This window comes from Haliotis asinina, chromosome 10 (genome assembly GCF_037392515.1).
Source record: "Haliotis asinina isolate JCU_RB_2024 chromosome 10, JCU_Hal_asi_v2, whole genome shotgun sequence".
Classification (NCBI taxonomy): Eukaryota; Metazoa; Mollusca; class Gastropoda; order Lepetellida; family Haliotidae; genus Haliotis; species Haliotis asinina.
Window position 1 is genome coordinate 55740817 of NC_090289.1, and position 18914 is coordinate 55759730.

General features: G+C 40.9%; 1 protein-coding gene across 2 annotated transcripts in view; it reads left to right on the plus strand.

The window, feature by feature from the left end:
- The window catches only part of LOC137298034 (N-chimaerin-like), a 43960-nt gene extending 26457 nt beyond the window's left edge, over positions 1 to 17503 (plus strand). The window contains exons 7-13 of one of the 2 annotated variants that reach the window (XM_067830072.1): positions 6213 to 6311; positions 6702 to 6786; positions 7776 to 7949; positions 8977 to 9054; positions 11211 to 11348; positions 11707 to 11818; positions 12218 to 17503. In XM_067830072.1, the coding sequence (XP_067686173.1) occupies positions 6213 to 6311; positions 6702 to 6786; positions 7776 to 7949; positions 8977 to 9054; positions 11211 to 11348; positions 11707 to 11818; positions 12218 to 12395 (864 nt within the window). In that variant the 3' untranslated portion in view covers positions 12396 to 17503. The remainder of the gene's footprint in view (positions 1 to 6212; positions 6312 to 6701; positions 6787 to 7775; positions 7950 to 8976; positions 9055 to 11210; positions 11349 to 11706; positions 11819 to 12217) is intronic. The other variant, XM_067830071.1, reaches the window with a different exon arrangement.
- The last annotated feature ends 1411 nt before the right edge of the window (positions 17504 to 18914 follow it).

Here is an 18914-nt window from a genome sequence, read left to right on the forward strand (position 1 = left end):
TGAGCACTAAGGTGACAGTAGTTCCCATACCTTAACATAGACTTCATGTAGTCTCAGCACTAGGGTGACAGTAGTTCCCATACCTTAACATAGACTTCATGTAGTCTGAGCACTAAGGTGACTGTAGTTCCCATACCTTAACATAGACTTCATGTAGTCTCAGCACTAAGGTGACAGTAGTTCCCATACCTTAACATAGACTTCATGTAGTCTGAGCACTAAGGTGACAGTAGTTCCCATACCTTAACATAGACTTCATGCAGTCTCAGCACTAAGGTGACAGTAGTTCCCATACCTTAACATAGACTTCATGTAGTCTGAGCACTAAGGTGACTGTAGTTCCCATACCTTAACATAGACTTCATGTAGTCTGAGCACTAAGGTGACAGTAGTTCCCATATCTTAACATAGACTTCATGTAGTCTGAGCACTAAGGTGACTGTAGTTCCCACACCTTAACATAGACTTCATGTAGTCTGAGCACTAAGGTGACTGTAGTTCCCATACCTTAACATAGACTTCATGTAGTCTCAGCACTAGGGTGACTGTAGTTCCCATACCTTAACATAGACTTCATGTAGTCTGAGCACTAAGGTGACTGTAGTTCCCATACCTTAACATAGACTTCATGTAGTCTGAGCACTAAGGTGACTGTAGTTCCCATACCTTAACATAGACTTCATGTAGTCTGAGCACTAGGGTAACTGTAGTTCCCATACCTTAACATAGACTTCATGTAGTCTGAGCACTAGGGTGACAGTAGTTCCCATACCTTAACATAGACTTCATGTAGTCTGAGCACTAAGGTGACTGTAGTTCCCATACCTTAACATAGACTTCATGTAGTCTGAGCACTAAGGTGACAGTAGTTCCCATACCTTAACATAGACTTCATGTAGTCTCAGCACTAGGGTAACTGTTGTTCCCATACCTTAACATAAGACTTCATGTAGTCTGAGCACTAAGGTGACTGTAGTTCCCATACCTTAACATAGACTTCATGTAGTCTGAGCACTAAGGTGACTGTAGTTCCCATACCTTAACATAGACTTCATGTAGTCTGAGCACTAGGGTGACTGTAGTTCCCATACCTTAACATAGACTTCATGTAGTCTGTGTGTAGTTCCCATATCTTAACATAGACTTCATGTAGTCTCAGCACTATGGTGACTGTAGTTCCCATACCTTAACATAGACTTCATGTAGTCTGAGCACTAAGGTGACTGTAGTTCCCATACCTTAACATAGACTTCATGTAGTCTCAGCACTAAGGTGACAGTAGTTCCCATACCTTAACATAGACTTCATGTAGTCTGAGCACTAAGGTGACTGTAGTTCCCATACCTTAACATAGACTTCATGTAGTCTGAGCACTAAGGTGACTGTAGTTCCCATACCTTAACATAGACTTCATGTAGTCTGAGCACTAGGGTGACAGTAGTTCCCATACCTTAACATAGACTTCATGTAGTCTGAGCACTAAGGTGACAGTAGTTCCCATATCTTAACATAGACTTCATGTAGTCTCAGCACTAAGGTGACTGTAGTTCCCATACCTTAACATAGACTTCATGTAGTCTCAGCACTAGGGTAACTGTAGTTCCCATACCTTAACATAGACTTCATGTAGTCTGAGCACTAAGGTGACTGTAGTTCCCATACCTTAACATAGACTTCATGTAGTCTGAGCACTAAGATGACTGTAGTTCCCATACCTTAACATAGACTTCATGTAGTCTGAGCACTAAGGTGACTGTAGTTCCCATACCTTAACATAGACTTCATGTAGTCTGAGCACTAAGGTGACAGTAGTTCCCATATCTTAACATAGACTTCATGTAGTCTGAGCACTAAGGTGACTGTAGTTCCCACACCTTAACATAGACTTCATGTAGTCTGAGCACTAAGGTGACTGTAGTTCCCATACCTTAACATAGACTTCATGTAGTCTGAGCACTAAGGTGACTGTAGTTCCCATACCTTAACATAGACTTCATGTAGTCTGAGCACTAAGGTGACTGTAGTTCCCATACCTTAACATAGACTTCATGTAGTCTCAGCACTAAGGTGACTGTAGTTCCCATACCTTAACATAGACTTCATGTAGTCTGAGCACTAGGGTAACTGTAGTTCCCATACCTTAACATAGACTTCATGTAGTCTGAGCACTAGGGTGACAGTAGTTCCCATACCTTAACATAGACTTCATGTAGTCTGAGCACTAAGGTGACTGTAGTTCCCATACCTTAACATAGACTTCATGTAGTCTGAGCACTAAGGTGACTGTAGTTCCCATACCTTAACATAGACTTCATGTAGTCTCAGCACTAGGGTAACTGTAGTTCCCATACCTTAACATAGACTTCATGTAGTCTGAGCACTAGGGTGACAGTAGTTCCCATACCTTAACATAGACTTCATGTAGTCTGAGCACTAAGGTGACTGTAGTTCCCATACCTTAACATAGACTTCATGTAGTCTGAGCACTAGGGTGACAGTAGTTCCCATACCTTAACATAGACTTCATGTAGTCTGAGCACTAAGGTGACAGTAGTTCCCATATCTTAACATAGACTTCATGTAGTCTCAGCACTAAGGTGACTGTAGTTCCCATACCTTAACATAGACTTCATGTAGTCTCAGCACTAGGGTAACTGTAGTTCCCATACCTTAACATAGACTTCATGTAGTCTGAGCACTAAGGTGACTGTAGTTCCCATACTTTAACATAGACTTCATGTAGTCTGAGCACTAAGATGACTGTAGTTCCCATACCTTAACATAGACTTCATGTAGTCTGAGCACTAAGGTGACTGTAGTTCCCATACCTTAACATAGACTTCATGTAGTCTGAGCACTAAGGTGACAGTAGTTCCCATATCTTAACATAGACTTCATGTAGTCTGAGCACTAAGGTGACTGTAGTTCCCACACCTTAACATAGACTTCATGTAGTCTGAGCACTAAGGTGACTGTAGTTCCCATACCTTAACATAGACTTCATGTAGTCTGAGCACTAAGGTGACTGTAGTTCCCATACCTTAACATAGACTTCATGTAGTCTGAGCACTAAGGTGACTGTAGTTCCCATACCTTAACATAGACTTCATGTAGTCTGAGCACTAAGGTGACTGTAGTTCCCATACCTTAACATAGACTTCATGTAGTCTGAGCACTAGGGTAACTGTAGTTCCCATACCTTAACATAGACTTCATGTAGTCTGAGCACTAGGGTGACAGTAGTTCCCATACCTTAACATAGACTTCATGTAGTCTGAGCACTAAGGTGACTGTAGTTCCCATACCTTAACATAGACTTCATGTAGTCTGAGCACTAAGGTGACTGTAGTTCCCATACCTTAACATAGACTTCATGTAGTCTCAGCACTAGGGTAACTGTTGTTCCCATACCTTAACATAGACTTCATGTAGTCTGAGCACTAAGGTGACTGTAGTTCCCATACCTTAACATAGACTTCATGTAGTCTGAGCACTAAGGTGACTGTAGTTCCCATACCTTAACATAGACTTCATGTAGTCTGAGCACTAGGGTGACTGTAGTTCCCATACCTTAACATAGACTTCATGTAGTCTGAGCACTAAGGTGACAGTAGTTCCCATATCTTAACATAGACTTCATGTAGTCTGAGCACTAAGGTGACTGTAGTTCCCATACCTTAACATAGACTTCATGTAGTCTCAGCACTAAGGTGACTGTAGTTCCCATACCTTAACATAGACTTCATGTAGTCTCAGCACTAGGGTGACTGTAGTTCTCATACCTTAACATAGACTTCATGTAGTCTCAGCACTAGGGTGACAGTAGTTCCCATACCTTAACATAGACTTCATGTAGTCTGAGCACTAAGGTGACTGTAGTTCCCATACCTTAACATAGACTTCATGTAGTCTGAGCACTAAGGTGACAGTAGTTCCCATACCTTAACATAGACTTCATGTAGTCTCAGCACTAGGGTGACAGTAGTTCCCATACCTTAACATAGACTTCATGTAGTCTGAGCACTAAGGTGACTGTAGTTCCCATACCTTAACATAGACTTCATGTAGTCTGAGCACTAAGGTGACAGTAGTTCCCATACCTTAACATAGACTTCATGTAGTCTGAGCACTAAGGTGACAGTAGTTCCCATACCTTAACATAGACTTCATGCAGTCTCAGCACTAAGGTGACAGTAGTTCCCATACCTTAACATAGACTTCATGTAGTCTGAGCACTAAGGTGACTGTAGTTCCCATACCTTAACATAGACTTCATGTAGTCTCAGCACTAAGGTGACAGTAGTTCCCATATCTTAACATAGACTTCATGTAGTCTGAGCACTAAGGTGACTGTAGTTCCCACACCTTAACATAGACTTCATGTAGTCTGAGCACTAAGGTGACTGTAGTTCCCATACCTTAACATAGACTTCATGTAGTCTCAGCACTAGGGTAACTGTAGTTCCCATACCTTAACATAGACTTCATGTAGTCTGAGCACTAGGGTGACAGTAGTTCCCATACCTTAACATAGACTTCATGTAGTCTGAGCACTAAGGTGACTGTAGTTCCCATACCTTAACATAGACTTCATGTAGTCTGAGCACTAAGGTGACTGTAGTTCCCATACCTTAACATAGACTTCATGTAGTCTCAGCACTAGGGTAACTGTAGTTCCCATACCTTAACATAGACTTCATGTAGTCTGAGCACTAGGGTGACAGTAGTTCCCATACCTTAACATAGACTTCATGTAGTCTGAGCACTAAGGTGACTGTAGTTCCCATACCTTAACATAGACTTCATGTAGTCTGAGCACTAAGGTGACTGTAGTTCCCATACCTTAACATAGACTTCATGTAGTCTCAGCACTAGGGTAACTGTTGTTCCCATACCTTAACATAAGACTTCATGTAGTCTGAGCACTAAGGTGACTGTAGTTCCCATACCTTAACATAGACTTCATGTAGTCTGAGCACTAAGGTGACTGTAGTTCCCATACCTTAACATAGACTTCATGTAGTCTGAGCACTAGGGTGACTGTAGTTCCCATACCTTAACATAGACTTCATGTAGTCTCAGCACTAAGGTGACAGTAGTTCCCATATCTTAACATAGACTTCATGTAGTCTGAGCACTAAGGTGACTGTAGTTCCCATACCTTAACATAGACTTCATGTAGTCTGAGCACTAAGGTGACTGTAGTTCCCATACCTTAACATAGACTTCATGTAGTCTCAGCACTAGGGTGACTGTAGTTCTCATACCTTAACATAGACTTCATGTAGTCTGAGCACTAAGGTGACTGTAGTTCCCATACCTTAACATAGACTTCATGTAGTCTCAGCACTAAGGTGACAGTAGTTCCCATACCTTAACATAGACTTCATGTAGTCTGAGCACTAAGGTGACAGTAGTTCCCATACCTTAACATAGACTTCATGCAGTCTCAGCACTAAGGTGACAGTAGTTCCCATACCTTAACATAGACTTCATGTAGTCTGAGCACTAAGGTGACTGTAGTTCCCATACCTTAACATAGACTTCATGTAGTCTGAGCACTAGGGTTGTATTGTACAACGACACCCAGCTTGTATGATGTTGGTACCTTCTTACTCTCCTAATGGGCTTGTACATGTCTCTGCTACAGTTTCTTCATTACATGAGTAGATTGGGTTGGTGTATTTTCCAGCAGTGCCCAATAGAGGGGTGATGTGTGTAACAGTTCATGCCAACAAAACAGCACGGTGTGGGATGTGAAATTGTTTATTGTTGAGCAGAAAAAAATACCGTCTCTAAGGCAAAGTCACTCTGTTATCTCCCTGCCCCGACTGTAATGTGATGAATAGCGTTTGACAACTCTGTCTTGGCGTTATATGTTTGGCACTTTGGCACTTTGGCACTCAAAATGCAATGACATCCACTAGACACCACAAGGTATCATCTTGTTGAAACGAATGATCCAGTTAGCCAAAATCCTCAGTTTCATCACAAAGATTTCCACAATTATGAAATGCATTTGATAAGAATATTAGTCAGCCTGGCCTAACCAGATAATAGAATACCATCAAAACTATTACCCACCAAACTGTACAACCCACAAAAAGGAAATGTGTTTCTATGACTTTTTATTGACTTTTAAATAGAACAAACTACGATGTATAAAACATGTGAAAACATCACTGCTACACATGTGCACTTGTTTTTTGCAGGACACTGTTGTGGAAGAGGAAGACGGGGATGAGGTGGATGAGGATGACGATGATCTCCCCCCAGACTGGAAGCATTATGAGAAGCAGCATTGCTTTAAGGTGAGATCACCATGGATATACAGAAGGATGCATTCTATAGTATAGACTAAGGTAGGGTATCATGAAATACAAACATTAATATCAAGTATTGAAGCAACGATAGGTGTTCAGGACACACATCTTGTGTATGTTTGAACTGATGACACATGGTATAGCCAGCACATGTTAGTGTGAAATGGGGACACAGTCAGATCTACCAAGACATCATCCCACCCCTCCTCATCATACCTTGTACAGACTTGAAATTGGGTAGAATTAACTCTGCAGAGCTGCATCCCTTAGCGTGCCATCATCTTCTGGGTGGGTAGTTGATTCTCTGACTCTTGTCCCAATGCCCATCCAAGTTTCTCTGTTTATAACAGGTTTATCATGATTGACCTATTGTTTCAGCTTCAAAACTTCATGGGCCTTCACTGGTGTGACTTCTGTGCCAACTTCATGTGGGGACTCATCGCCCAGGGGGTCAAATGTCAAGGTGAAAATCTCCATATCAAACATCCCTCTTGGAAGTCTTATTCACTTGAATCAATTTACTGCATTTCATTTGAAATGTCATATGGATTTTTGTTAATATATTTAAAGTATGAATTATGACTTTTTCTACAGTCCGTGTTATGTCCTAGGGAGTTATTTCCCTTGACTGCTCTAAAACATTTTGTTTTGTCATTATAGCTTATGGGCTTAAAGACCAATCAGTTGATATGCTAAGGGATGGAGTGGGATTTAGGATAGGCTTGTGATGGGGGTGTTCCAAGCTGGGATGTTTTTGGTAAAATATGTCTGTTCACAAAATGATGTATGACAGTTGTATCCAGGCTTTGCAATATCAGGCCCCCTCTAAGTAATTGAAGGAATTACAGCAAATTTGAAGGAACTGCATCTCAAATGTAAACAAACGCAGCCCACTCGCGAAACATTTGCAGCGATATCGGTAGTTTAGCGGTAATAACAGAAACACATACCTAAACCTAAACGCATTCAACACGGGTGGCCAAAGATGGATAAGTATTAAAATGTAATAGTAGGAAATAAAAACAAAACTCACCGAGACGGGTGCTTCTTCCAACGACGCCATGTTTTGCTGCGTGAGTTTCCGCTCACGACCGAAAAATCTCCGAAGATGGACGAGTGTGTTTCCAGTATTACGGACATTGCTTCCGATAGGGGCGATGTGTTTCTGTTATTACTGCTAAACTACCGATATCACAACGCGAGTGGGCTGCGTTTGTTTACATTTGAGATGCAGTTCCTTCAAATGTGTAATTCCCTCAATTACTTAGGGGGGCCTGAAAAATATATAATTCATTAATAATAATTTGTTATGGTCGGGAAAATATTTCTACTGTCCCAAATTCCAGGACACCTTTAATGGTAGCCATGGTCCCTAAGTAGTTATTGCCCATGTTGTTTGTTGCCATTGTACCTTGTGTGATGTTAGCATGACAGTGCTGTTTCTGTGCCCAGACTGTGGGTTTGAAGCTCACAAGAAGTGCTCTGAGAAGGTGCCTAATGACTGCATGCCGGACATGAAGTATGTTAAGCGGATCTACGGTGCCGACCTGACAACCGTGGTGTTGGCTCAGAAGACAGGCATCCCACATGTGGTGGAGAAGTGTGTGAAGGAAATCGAGACCAGAGGTCAGACGCCACACTGTCATATACATTAGAAGTTGGCTTTGTGTTGAAGTTCAGACTCAGTAATATTCCATCAGTCTGTAAATAATTGCGGGACCAGACCGGTGACTGACATCATGAGCAAGTGACATATGTCAAACAAGGCAGCATGTCTCATCATCCATGTAGTCACAAGGGAGACGAAAAGTTTCTCCAGAGGAAGATAAGCACAGGTTGCTGTGAGCCTTTGTCCCTACTTGAAATACTTCCTGTTCTGTATGTCTGTCTTTTGTTGTCTGTATATTAAGTTAATCTTACTGATGTCACATAAGGGCACCCATGAAGGTCCCGGGGTAGAATATGCCTTTAGCAACCCATGCTTGCCGTAAAAGGCGATTCTGCTTGTCGTAAGAGGCGACTAACGGGATCGGGTGGTCAGACTCGCTGACTTGGTTGACACATGTCATCAGTTCCCAATTGCGCAGATGGAAGCTCATGTTGTTGGTCACTGGATTGTCTGGTCCAGACATGATTATTTACAAACTGCCGTCATATGGCTGGAATGTTGCTGAGTGCGGCGTAAAACTAGACTCGCTCACTCACTCACTGATGTCACATAAGGGACTTCACAGATCTGGAAGACCTTGAAATCAGTGTATCCGAATGGATGAACCCAACAATTCAAATTCATTGTTGAACAATATCTTCTTAAAATGGCCACCACAGTGTAGCTGGACTTGATGTATGAGACGATCTGCAGTAAAATTCTGTATATAAATCTATCCCCATCAATCTATGCTGGGTATATAATGTGACCAGTTAGTGATCAGACTTGATGACCTTGTCATTGCAGCCTGTCAGGAAGGATCACTACATCAAACACTGAATTTTCACTTACAGACTTTATTATTTACAGGCTGCCACTCGCATATGACAATTTTCCGCAAATCTGCAAATTTAAATGCAAATCAGTCAGTCTTGGAGACAGATATGCTGCAGTCTCACTCTTTCCCACCCTGCCTCATGTCTATGTCCAATGTTTCATTTGTAGGTTTGGAGTCAGAAGGGTTGTACCGAATAGCTGGTTTCCATGACGATGTTGAGGCCATCAGGATGTCATTTGATAAAGGTTGGATATCTACTTTTAGTGTCACTGTTGGAGCTGGGAAGTACAATGTAGGCGAACTTCATGATGAACTTCTTTTGATTCTTTTGATTTGACATTTTGATTCATATTCTTATGCCGTTGTCAGGCTGACACTACTGCTTGACAACCAATTAAGGACCCATACAACAAACAATGCTTGCCATAAAAGGCGATTATGCTTTTCACAACAGGAGTCTAGTGTGATCGCGTGGTCATCCTTGCTGACTTGGTTGAGACATGTCATTGCTTCCCAACTGTGCAAGGTGATGCTCATGCTGTTGATCACTTGATTATTTTCAGACCGCTGCGATATATCTTGAAATTTGCAGAGTGCAGCGTAAAACTAAACATTTTTAAACATATCCTATCTCACGTTATGCATCTCTCTTCCTCACTTTGACCATGTGGTGAAACGTGCTGTCAGCTAAGTTGAATCAAATCTTCCTGGCCTCTGACCACCTGACCTCTGCCCCCGCCATAGACACCTGTCAATGATACTGCTTGTACAGCCGTCTCATCTGATCATGTGATGACTTGTACTTGTCATTCTCTTTCTTCATCTCTTTCACAGTGTGGACGCGTGGTGTCTCTGTGAAGATATAATTTGAATAAACGTGGGTGGATCTAAAGAGAAGGTATCTAAGAGGCGTAATCGTTGCGGTCAATGTAATAGAAACTTCTCAGCGGCAGACCCTTCCAACTTGTGTGTGGATTGCACAGGCATTTGTGATAGGTCCAACAGATGTTTTTCTCAGTTTTCTCTGTATCGGCAGGTAGCTAGTCGACGGTCGTCTGATAGAGATCGTCGGCAAGCAGAAGATGGACAATCTGCTCCTAAAATGTCAAGAACGACACAAATTAGTTGCTTGATGGTCATCTTCGAAATCAGCAGATGAAGCTTTTTGTTTTTGCATACCTGAGTGAGAATTTGAGACAATTGTTTTTGTCCTAGTAATTCGGAGGCCTCGCAGGTTGCAGAATGTGGGCGCTTCCACTACAACAGGGCAGTCTGGGTTCAGTGCTCTCTCAACCATATCGCTCCAGAGCTGCACTGTATTCTGAAGCGCCGCTCTCTCGACCACAATATGGGTTTGAAGCGGCGCTTATTCAGGGTGACTTCGGTTCGGTGTTTGATCACAGAGTGGTTATTTCCCATGTTGGTTCGAGTGCAGCGCTTAGTGCACAGAGAGTCGGCAGTGGGGTGGTTAGGCGTGTACCTCTTGTCGATGGCTACTCCACATGTATTGACTGCAGCTGTCAGGGCACCGTTAGTAACTTGCTCTACCGGTTACTCAGGCATGACTGGTTTGTTACATAGCGCTCCACAGTTTACATCGACGGTAACACGGTCACAACCTATGGATTTTGATGCGTTTGTGGTGCGTGTAGCTGCGGCGATATGGCAGGAAGCACCTGACGCTTCTGTTACATTATCCTCTTCTTTACCAATTCACAACTCGGTAGGTGTTCGTCGGTCTGTCAGCCCGTCTTCCTCATCTGACTGCTTGGTGAGTTCAAATGTCAGCATCGATGCAGTAGACACACCATCTTTACTGGTGTGGATTGCTGACAATTTGCAACTGCAGCGAAGTGTTTTGTTGGCAGACATGTTATTAACGTTTTCTATGAAGACGGGGAATTTTGGTTCTATAACTTTTCCCCCCAAGAATGACTTGTGACAAACTTTAAACAAATGTTAAATTTCACATACCAGAGTAGCTTCCATTTGATGAAAGACTGTTACACTCGTGACAAACTTTAAACAAATGCTAAGTTTCTCAAACAAGGGTAGCTCCTGCATAAGGAAATCACCGACATTTTCTGCAGACACTGGCAAATTGTAGATGCACTGTTGTCTGACAGACAAGATTAAGCTGTCTGTGTCCAGCAGACTAGATTTATGTACTCTTTTGATTAAAACCAGCAATATTTGTTTGGTGATATGATGTTTTTTGAATGTACAAATCAGTATTAAAGGCTGATATTTTCACTGTTTTTCGTATCTATACATGTAAATAATACTGTCACATGTGTGGCACGACCAAGTTTCCAGAATGTGACAGGTAAACAGTTTCAGTGACAGATGACCACAGTGGACAGTTCTGTCGTAACCATGATGTCTTTTAATCATCTTGCAGATGGTGAGCATGCAGATATCAGTGTTTCTCGCTACGACGACATCAATACGGTAACGAGTGCCCTCAAGCTTTTCTTCCGACTCCTCCCTATACCTCTCATCACATTTGATGTCTACAAAACGGTCATAGAAGCAGCCAGTAAGTGCCACACGCTGTCTCTGCTTTCTTAACGTCATCCCTGATAGGTTATGTGGTGCCTGTTATATAAAGTTAGTGGTATTATGTGAAGTAGGTTATGTTAAATGTGTGATGTTTATATGACTGGAATACAGTTATGCTACCTCCAAGTGATGTTCGTTGGTGATTTTCAGGTAATTCTTAGGGTGTGGTGTTATGGTGTATGGGAATGTGTATGTGATGTAATGAATTATTTAAGTCTGTGATGTTTATTAGGTGATGTGAGGTGATGGAAGTGTGTAATGTGAAGATCGATTATGTGTGCTCAGTAAAGTTAGGTGATTGTTTTGGTGTTGATTGTTTGGTGTTGATTTTTCAGAGAAGGAGGAGAGTGATGTTAACGAGCAGGTGAAAATGCTGAAGGAAGCCATGGCCAGCCTCCCTGCCGCCCATTTCCAGACACTGAAGTACCTCATCATGCACCTGGTCAGGTGAGGTGCCAATTCATTTCATAAAATGTGGAGCTGAAATAATGAATTTATTTTAGCTAGGCATTTTGATTCGCTTGGAACAGCTGTCTGTAAATTTGTGTCAACGTAATATTTACCAACTTTGATTGTTCCCAGTATTCACTGTCATCAGTCTGTTTGCAAACATGGCACTCAGTAAACAATCCTGCAGGCAAAGTCAACATCACCTTCAGCTGAGGGGAGATAACTCCATATTCTACTCTGAATATGTGGCGAAAAAAGAGCCTTGTGTTACATTTTGACTGTATTCTTCTTTAATCAGTTTTATTATTCCTTAGTTTTAGTACACATGCATATGACATTGATATAAAACAAGCTGCCAATACATGTGACAATGTTTTTACCCGTGCTGTGCTCCAGAGTGACGGATCACAAGAGCAAGAACATGATGGGTGCCGAGAATTTGTCGATCGTGTTTGCCCCCACACTGATGCGCCCCCTGGAAACAGACCCCATGGTCAGCCTAATGGCCGCAAAGTTTGAGCAGAAGGTCATCGAATTGATCATAGTTCACCACAAGGAAGTGTTTGGAAGGTGATCTGTCGGATGCTACATGGGGCTTTCAGATGCTTCACAGAGCTGAGAGATGCTTCACCAGATTTGTTGGTGCTTGGAGTCAAACTCTGAAAAACAGATATCATGTATCAATATTTAAATCAAATTGCTGATTAATGCTTGTCAGGTTTGGAAAATCAGGAAGTCTTGCAAAAGTAACTGACTGTTCTATGCCCAGACTATGTAGGACGCCTGCCCACTACAGGTAGGAATTCTTCCTCATCTCTCTCCTAACACTACAGGGTACGAGTCTGAGATGAATTGTCTGGAGCTGGGGCCATGACTGGGTCAGTGGGTTCTTAACAGTTAACAATAGGAATACCTTCCTCTCGACACATTGTACTTCAAGCTTGATCGTAATTGAACTAGGTGTGGATCATATTGGTGGTCACAGTTCAGCTTGTATCTTGACAGAAGTCTTACCTTGACTCTGAAAACAGAGTGAGTATCATGCATTGTGATTTTTAAGCTGTAGACGACAATGTTGCAAATGAAGGTGGAGATAGCAGCAAACATGCAGTAGGTTTGCCTTACAGATCACATTGCCAGGCAGTTGGTGCTAGCTTCCTATACACACTGTTTGACTTAACAACTTGACTGTACAGTAGTAACTTTGTCTCAAGCTGTTTCTTGAATACTCAAGCATGTTATAAGGCTTCACACATGCATTATGGCCTTCCATCGAGTTCGTACATAGGGGATATGTAATCCAAATGGTTTTTGATCTCAACATAAATTACAACTTTTAATCAAACAAGCTATTTTCATAGAATCCTTTATCATTTGAAAAACCACAATATTTCATTTTGTCATAGTCTCCACAAGATCAGTATAATTGTAACAATTATCACTGCTTTGTTGTTAGCATCTGTCAGCTGGTATGTGATGCTGGATTGATGAAAGACGTTCGTAACCATTCGCCTCTTTCCCAGACCTATTAGAAGACTTAGATCTGTATAGTAAGTCATTATTGTCAAGAATTGTGGCACACCAATCAAATCATGCATAGTAAATTTGAAATGAGGTCATATGGTTTCTCTGTGATTATCCTTTTTTCATTACTATTTCTGTAATTTAAAATTATTTTGTCACAATTATTTGTTAATGGCATAAGAAAACTAGCTAATGTGACTTTCGTATTCTATTAATTGATTAGCAATTAATTAATTAGCATTTTCTAGGAGTAGCCAGGTTTGGAAGTTCAGAGTTATCTGTTCTTGGAAGGTCCTAGACCATTTTCAGGTCTGTGCCCAGTTGTGCTTCGACAAGGCTCAGTCATGAACATGGGCATGAAAGGGGTACGAGTCGAAATCCTGCTTGCTGGAATGACATGAGTTGTTACGAATGTGTTGGAAGGATGAAGTGACTGAGCTTTATTGGCTGTTTTTATAACTACCCACAAGTATTGTCCCTCTCCAGCATTGTGATTATTCTTTGAACTTCTAGTGCATTTTACATGTTTTAAGAATTATTTTCATTTGTTCTTTTTTGTTACTACTTTATGGTAGTACATTTAATGTAACAATTAATCCTGATTTCTTTCATCATGTATCCTTAATTATTTTTCTTATTAAATGTTTCACAATACATGACTTCTTGGGGCCAATGTACCACTGGCTTAATCGATCATGTTTATGAAATTAAAGTCCAAAGTTTTTGTTGCTGAGATGTTTTCCTTCACGTGAAGCTAGGGTTTGTAGAGTGAGGAACTGAGATAAGACTTTCTGTGTGGATTTTGTGATCAGCTGCACTTGAAAGACTACACATTCATGCTTTTAATGGGTGTTTACTATTTATTGACAAGGTCATGAATATACTAATATATAAAAGATTATTTATGCTGTGCATCACTTTGGTGATGTGTTTAAAGATGACATTTACAGACCTCCGCCATATAGCTGGAATATTGCCAAGTCAGTCAATCTAAAAATAAGGTTATAAACATGTTATTGTTCCCTCCTTCATATGACGTACAGAATGTCAAATTTCCGCTCTTAATTACTGGGTCGGCCTAATAGAATTGAAAGTGTAGGTACTATGTATTTTCAAATCTGATTCAATACTGTCTTATTATTGTTCATGAGCCAGTCTCTGACTTTCTCTCCAGGAAAGGTCAAGCAAACAGTTTGTCTCGACAGAGGTAGGGCCAATCTTTGAGCTACTCTCTGTGACAAGCCACCAGTTTGTTTCTACAACGATAGGGCCAATCCTTGAGCTGCTCTCTGAGACAAGCCACCAGCTGTAATAATAAGAATTTCTAGGTTCTTGGATTGTCAGTAGACTGCAAGCGAGAAGTGCAAGTGCGATTACATGTTCTACCAAGGCTGCTGATGACACATCAGACAACATGATAAATCAAACTGTAGATAATGATTGCTCATTCTGGAGACAGACAACTTTCCATAGTCAGTGAACACTAGGGGATCTTAATGCCTCGTATTTTGCCAAATTGTTGTGGTCACAATATATCATTTACGTATTTGGATGTGAAGTCACTGCTCAACTTGTGTTGTAAAACTGTTGTTAACATATATTTGCTGACTTTAAGATTTCCGCTGACATTGATTTTATTTTCCATTCCTTTTTTTTAAACTAATGCATAATATTAGGTATGTTAGGCAGGTGATGCAGAAGGTATGTCATAGGGTTTTGGTTTATTAGGAGAAATGATGCAGGAAAATCTAACTTTGAGAGAGAGAAATTCAATGAATGAAAAAGTACACAAACACAGATATATTTGCTCGAAGATAGGCAAAGTGTCTGTTACAGTTACTGCTTTGTTTCCTGCAGGATTTGAAAATAAGTTAAATTCACTGATGAAGTATGAAGGTAGGTCCCCATAAGGGAGAATGAATGAATGAGTGAGTGAGTGAGTGAGTGAGTGAGTTTTTACATCACAGAAATATTTCAACCAAACTGAGATGGGAACAGGTATTATAAAGTGTCTTTACCTTGGGTAATAAACAACAAACCAATGAGATATTGCAGAGACCTGTCCCTATAGATAATTGTACGCTTCTGGAATGTTCCCCAGATTTACTTTTGCCATACAAGGGGAAGGGATGGAAGAACGTTTTCAAAAATTAATTGACATATATTTGCAAAAATAAAACTTGACATGTTTACATCAGTGAAGCAAGTGTCCGTTGTTTGCCCCATATTCTACTAAATTAAGTTATTATTTTTTTTCCAATATGGGTAAATAAGTACCGTTAAGATCAGGGCAGCGGTATATCCGGGACAGCATTAAGTGGGCAATGGTGGGCCTCCAGTTTGGTTTCACGGCTTGTCTCTCACGCCATAGTTATTTTCACATTATCAGCATTGATCTCCATGTGTTAATCTCAGCGTTTATGTTTTGATTACTACTACTAGTCTGGCAAATCACGATCAACCTTCTCCACGCAAGCAAAAGTCATATTTGTATAAATGACAGTCCAACACTTATGCTCTCTCTGCCAATGAAGGACATATTTTGCAGTTATCTCCCCTACAAACAAGGGAGATAATGTAGTTGGAGCTACATTTCCTCCGTCCATCTTGATTTATACTGGGCTCATTCAGTAAGAATGAAAAGATGCATGCTATCTTTATTAGCTAATTCATTATTTTTCGATTAACTTTTGAAATGTCATTGATCATGACAGCCATACCTAGATCTGTTTGAGATGTTTGTATATTTATTCAGACATACATTTTATGAATTTGTGCTTGTGAAAATATTTCAAAAGAATTTAAATAAGTTGCTGAGAGATGATAAAATAAATTTGTGCTATCTACTGGAGCAAAGCTTGCTCTACAAAAGCGTATGCACCATTGTTGCATCCTACTTCCCACTTGAAGCACCAGGGTATCGGAAACAGAATCTGTTTGGCAGACTATTATTCATAGAGGGAGAGAAAGACGTGTGTCTATGACAAAAGCAACACTGAGATCAGGAACCAGTGCGCTGTTGAAAACCAGTGACCACATTCTGTGCATATCTTTTTTATATACTTCTATATGAACGTCTTTGTGTGTCTTGTCAGGAGTATAAGTACAGCCTTTTAACTTCTCGGCCATGTGGACAGGTGTGAATTGCCTCATAGGTCCGGGTTTGTCCTTGACTCTCCGCAGTCAATATGCTCTGACGTTGGATACGTCATAGTGCTGATTGGCAGAAGTTGCATAAAGAATGTGTCCCTTTTTGGGCGATCATTTCTTCTGTGTTCATCATTGATTATATTCTCAGCTGTTACACTCTGATCACATAAATCATCCGGATGTAACAGTTTGTTTTCTTCCAGTAGTCAGAACATACCATTTTCTTCAGTGCCATTTGATAACATCAACTATCTTTACTGTACTAACGAAACTGGAAGGTAGGACAGAGTGCAATCTGTAGTTCAAGGAACAATTTTCCTTTTTTCACGAATGATCTGCACGACCCTAGCTTCCCTCTAGGCCATGAAAGCATTGTCATTACGTAAGACATGTATAGCTTTATGTTAAATGAGGAATATGGAGTCATTTTATTTACACATGGAGTTTTTATTCCTTATCGTTACGTAGGGACACTAAAGGTCATATCCTTACATATGGACATACTGGGCCATATCCTTAGAATAAGGGCATGTAAGACATTATCTATATTTGCACATAACTCAGTTACTTACTGTTGTGTTCAAGCTGACCGGAATATCAAGTGAGCTCGGCATAGGCAACATCATAGCTCACCGCATCGTAATAATATGTTTGTACTCTGATCTGGCAACGAAGTCTCTGATGTTTAGAACAGGAGAGGCCATGCCTTCATTGCTTAAACAATAAGGTATCCAGGTAAGCTTCAATTATCGTCAAGGGCAAGGTGGTTTGTTTTGTAAGAAGAAACACGTGGTTGATAGCTTTCTTCACGGATACTTGAACTGTATATTTGCATGATGCATACCCAGAAGGGGGCGTGTGTTTTATATCATTGCCAAACTAGGCGGCTCTGACACGCCCTAACCAAAGGACTAGGCAACTGAAATAAGAGGCTTCTTAAGTACTTGTTTGTGTTGTCAATGTCTTGTTCCGTACTGATTTTATTGTGATATAAACATATTCCATGTCGATATGTGTTTAGTGGTGTTTGCAGCAGGGTGACGATCATATGTCAGCAAACCATACATTCTCATTAACTTCAACATTTACCCGTATACTACCATACTTGCCGATACAGCCAACTGAATCGTCAAACCTAACACAGGGTATACATCGGGTATACAATGACACTGATGAATGAGGGAGTTTAGTTTTACTCTGCACTCAGCAATAATCCATCTATATGCAAACCACTGTTATGCCCCTTAATCAGACACCTACACAGGATGCAAACCAACGCACCGAGTTAATGCTTCTCATGGTACAAAACTCCCCAGACTCTATCAACGTGTTGCCCGTGAGGATCCTCGTTAGAACTGATCTTCAGTTAGCCATGATACTTGCAAGAGGCGACTAACGGGATCTAGTGGTCTGGCTTCGGCCTAATTGCGTAAGTCGTTACTCATGCTATCACTGGATTGTCCAATCCAGATTCAGTTATTAACAGATCGACGCCAATATAGCTACATTTTTGCTGATTACGGCGTAAAACTAACCTCGCTCGTAATATGCATATATCAGCAGCTTCCAATAATATTCTTGTGACTGTATATGCTAGGTAAAAGATCAGCAGCTTATCAACAATTGCTTAAAGGTCACATGCAACGTAAAACACAACTTTGCAGATTCTGGTACCTATTGGTATGCACTTACGAAACAAATCATAAAAAATGCCAATTCAACCTATAAAGTTGAAAAAAACGCGATGAAAAAAAAGCCCGCGAAATCGGAGTTCAAACGTTTCACTGAATTCCCCCCAGCGCTGGGGGAAAAACTGGTTTCAACAGCTGTGCTGCGCTGCGTCCATAACGCATGCGCAGTGAATAGGTTCACGGAGGCTGAAACAGTATGCATGCCCAGCGTTTGAGGTCGTTAGCGGTAGTCAAATCTTGGTTGTGCACACAAACAAGTAAATAATCTGCTCGTTACGTAAAACAACTTGTTGATTGTGGTAAGCAGTCTCTGTCACAGAGAAAGCTCAGTGTCTGGTTTATTCCCACCTATATGTCTGTCTGCCTGTCTGCTAAAGACAACATGCAATACACAGCTTCAATCATTGACCACGTGCAAATTGAACTTAACACCTATCAGACTATACGACATAAAGAAAATAAGTTGATTTATGACTCGTGCACCCGAGTCCCGTGTCTGCCACATTATGTAATTAGGCACGTGTGATACACATGACATGTTTTTAAGTCTGTGGGTTGCAAACAAACTACATTCATTTTTTTCGGATGACTGGATCTGACGGAAACTGGTGCAAACTCTTGTCAGTTTCAAGTCCTGCTTTGTACTTGGACGAATGACAGATTCCAGCCACGCAGTAGTTTCCCATCTCTACTGACATGATTTTTTATTGGATCGAGCGCAAATTCAG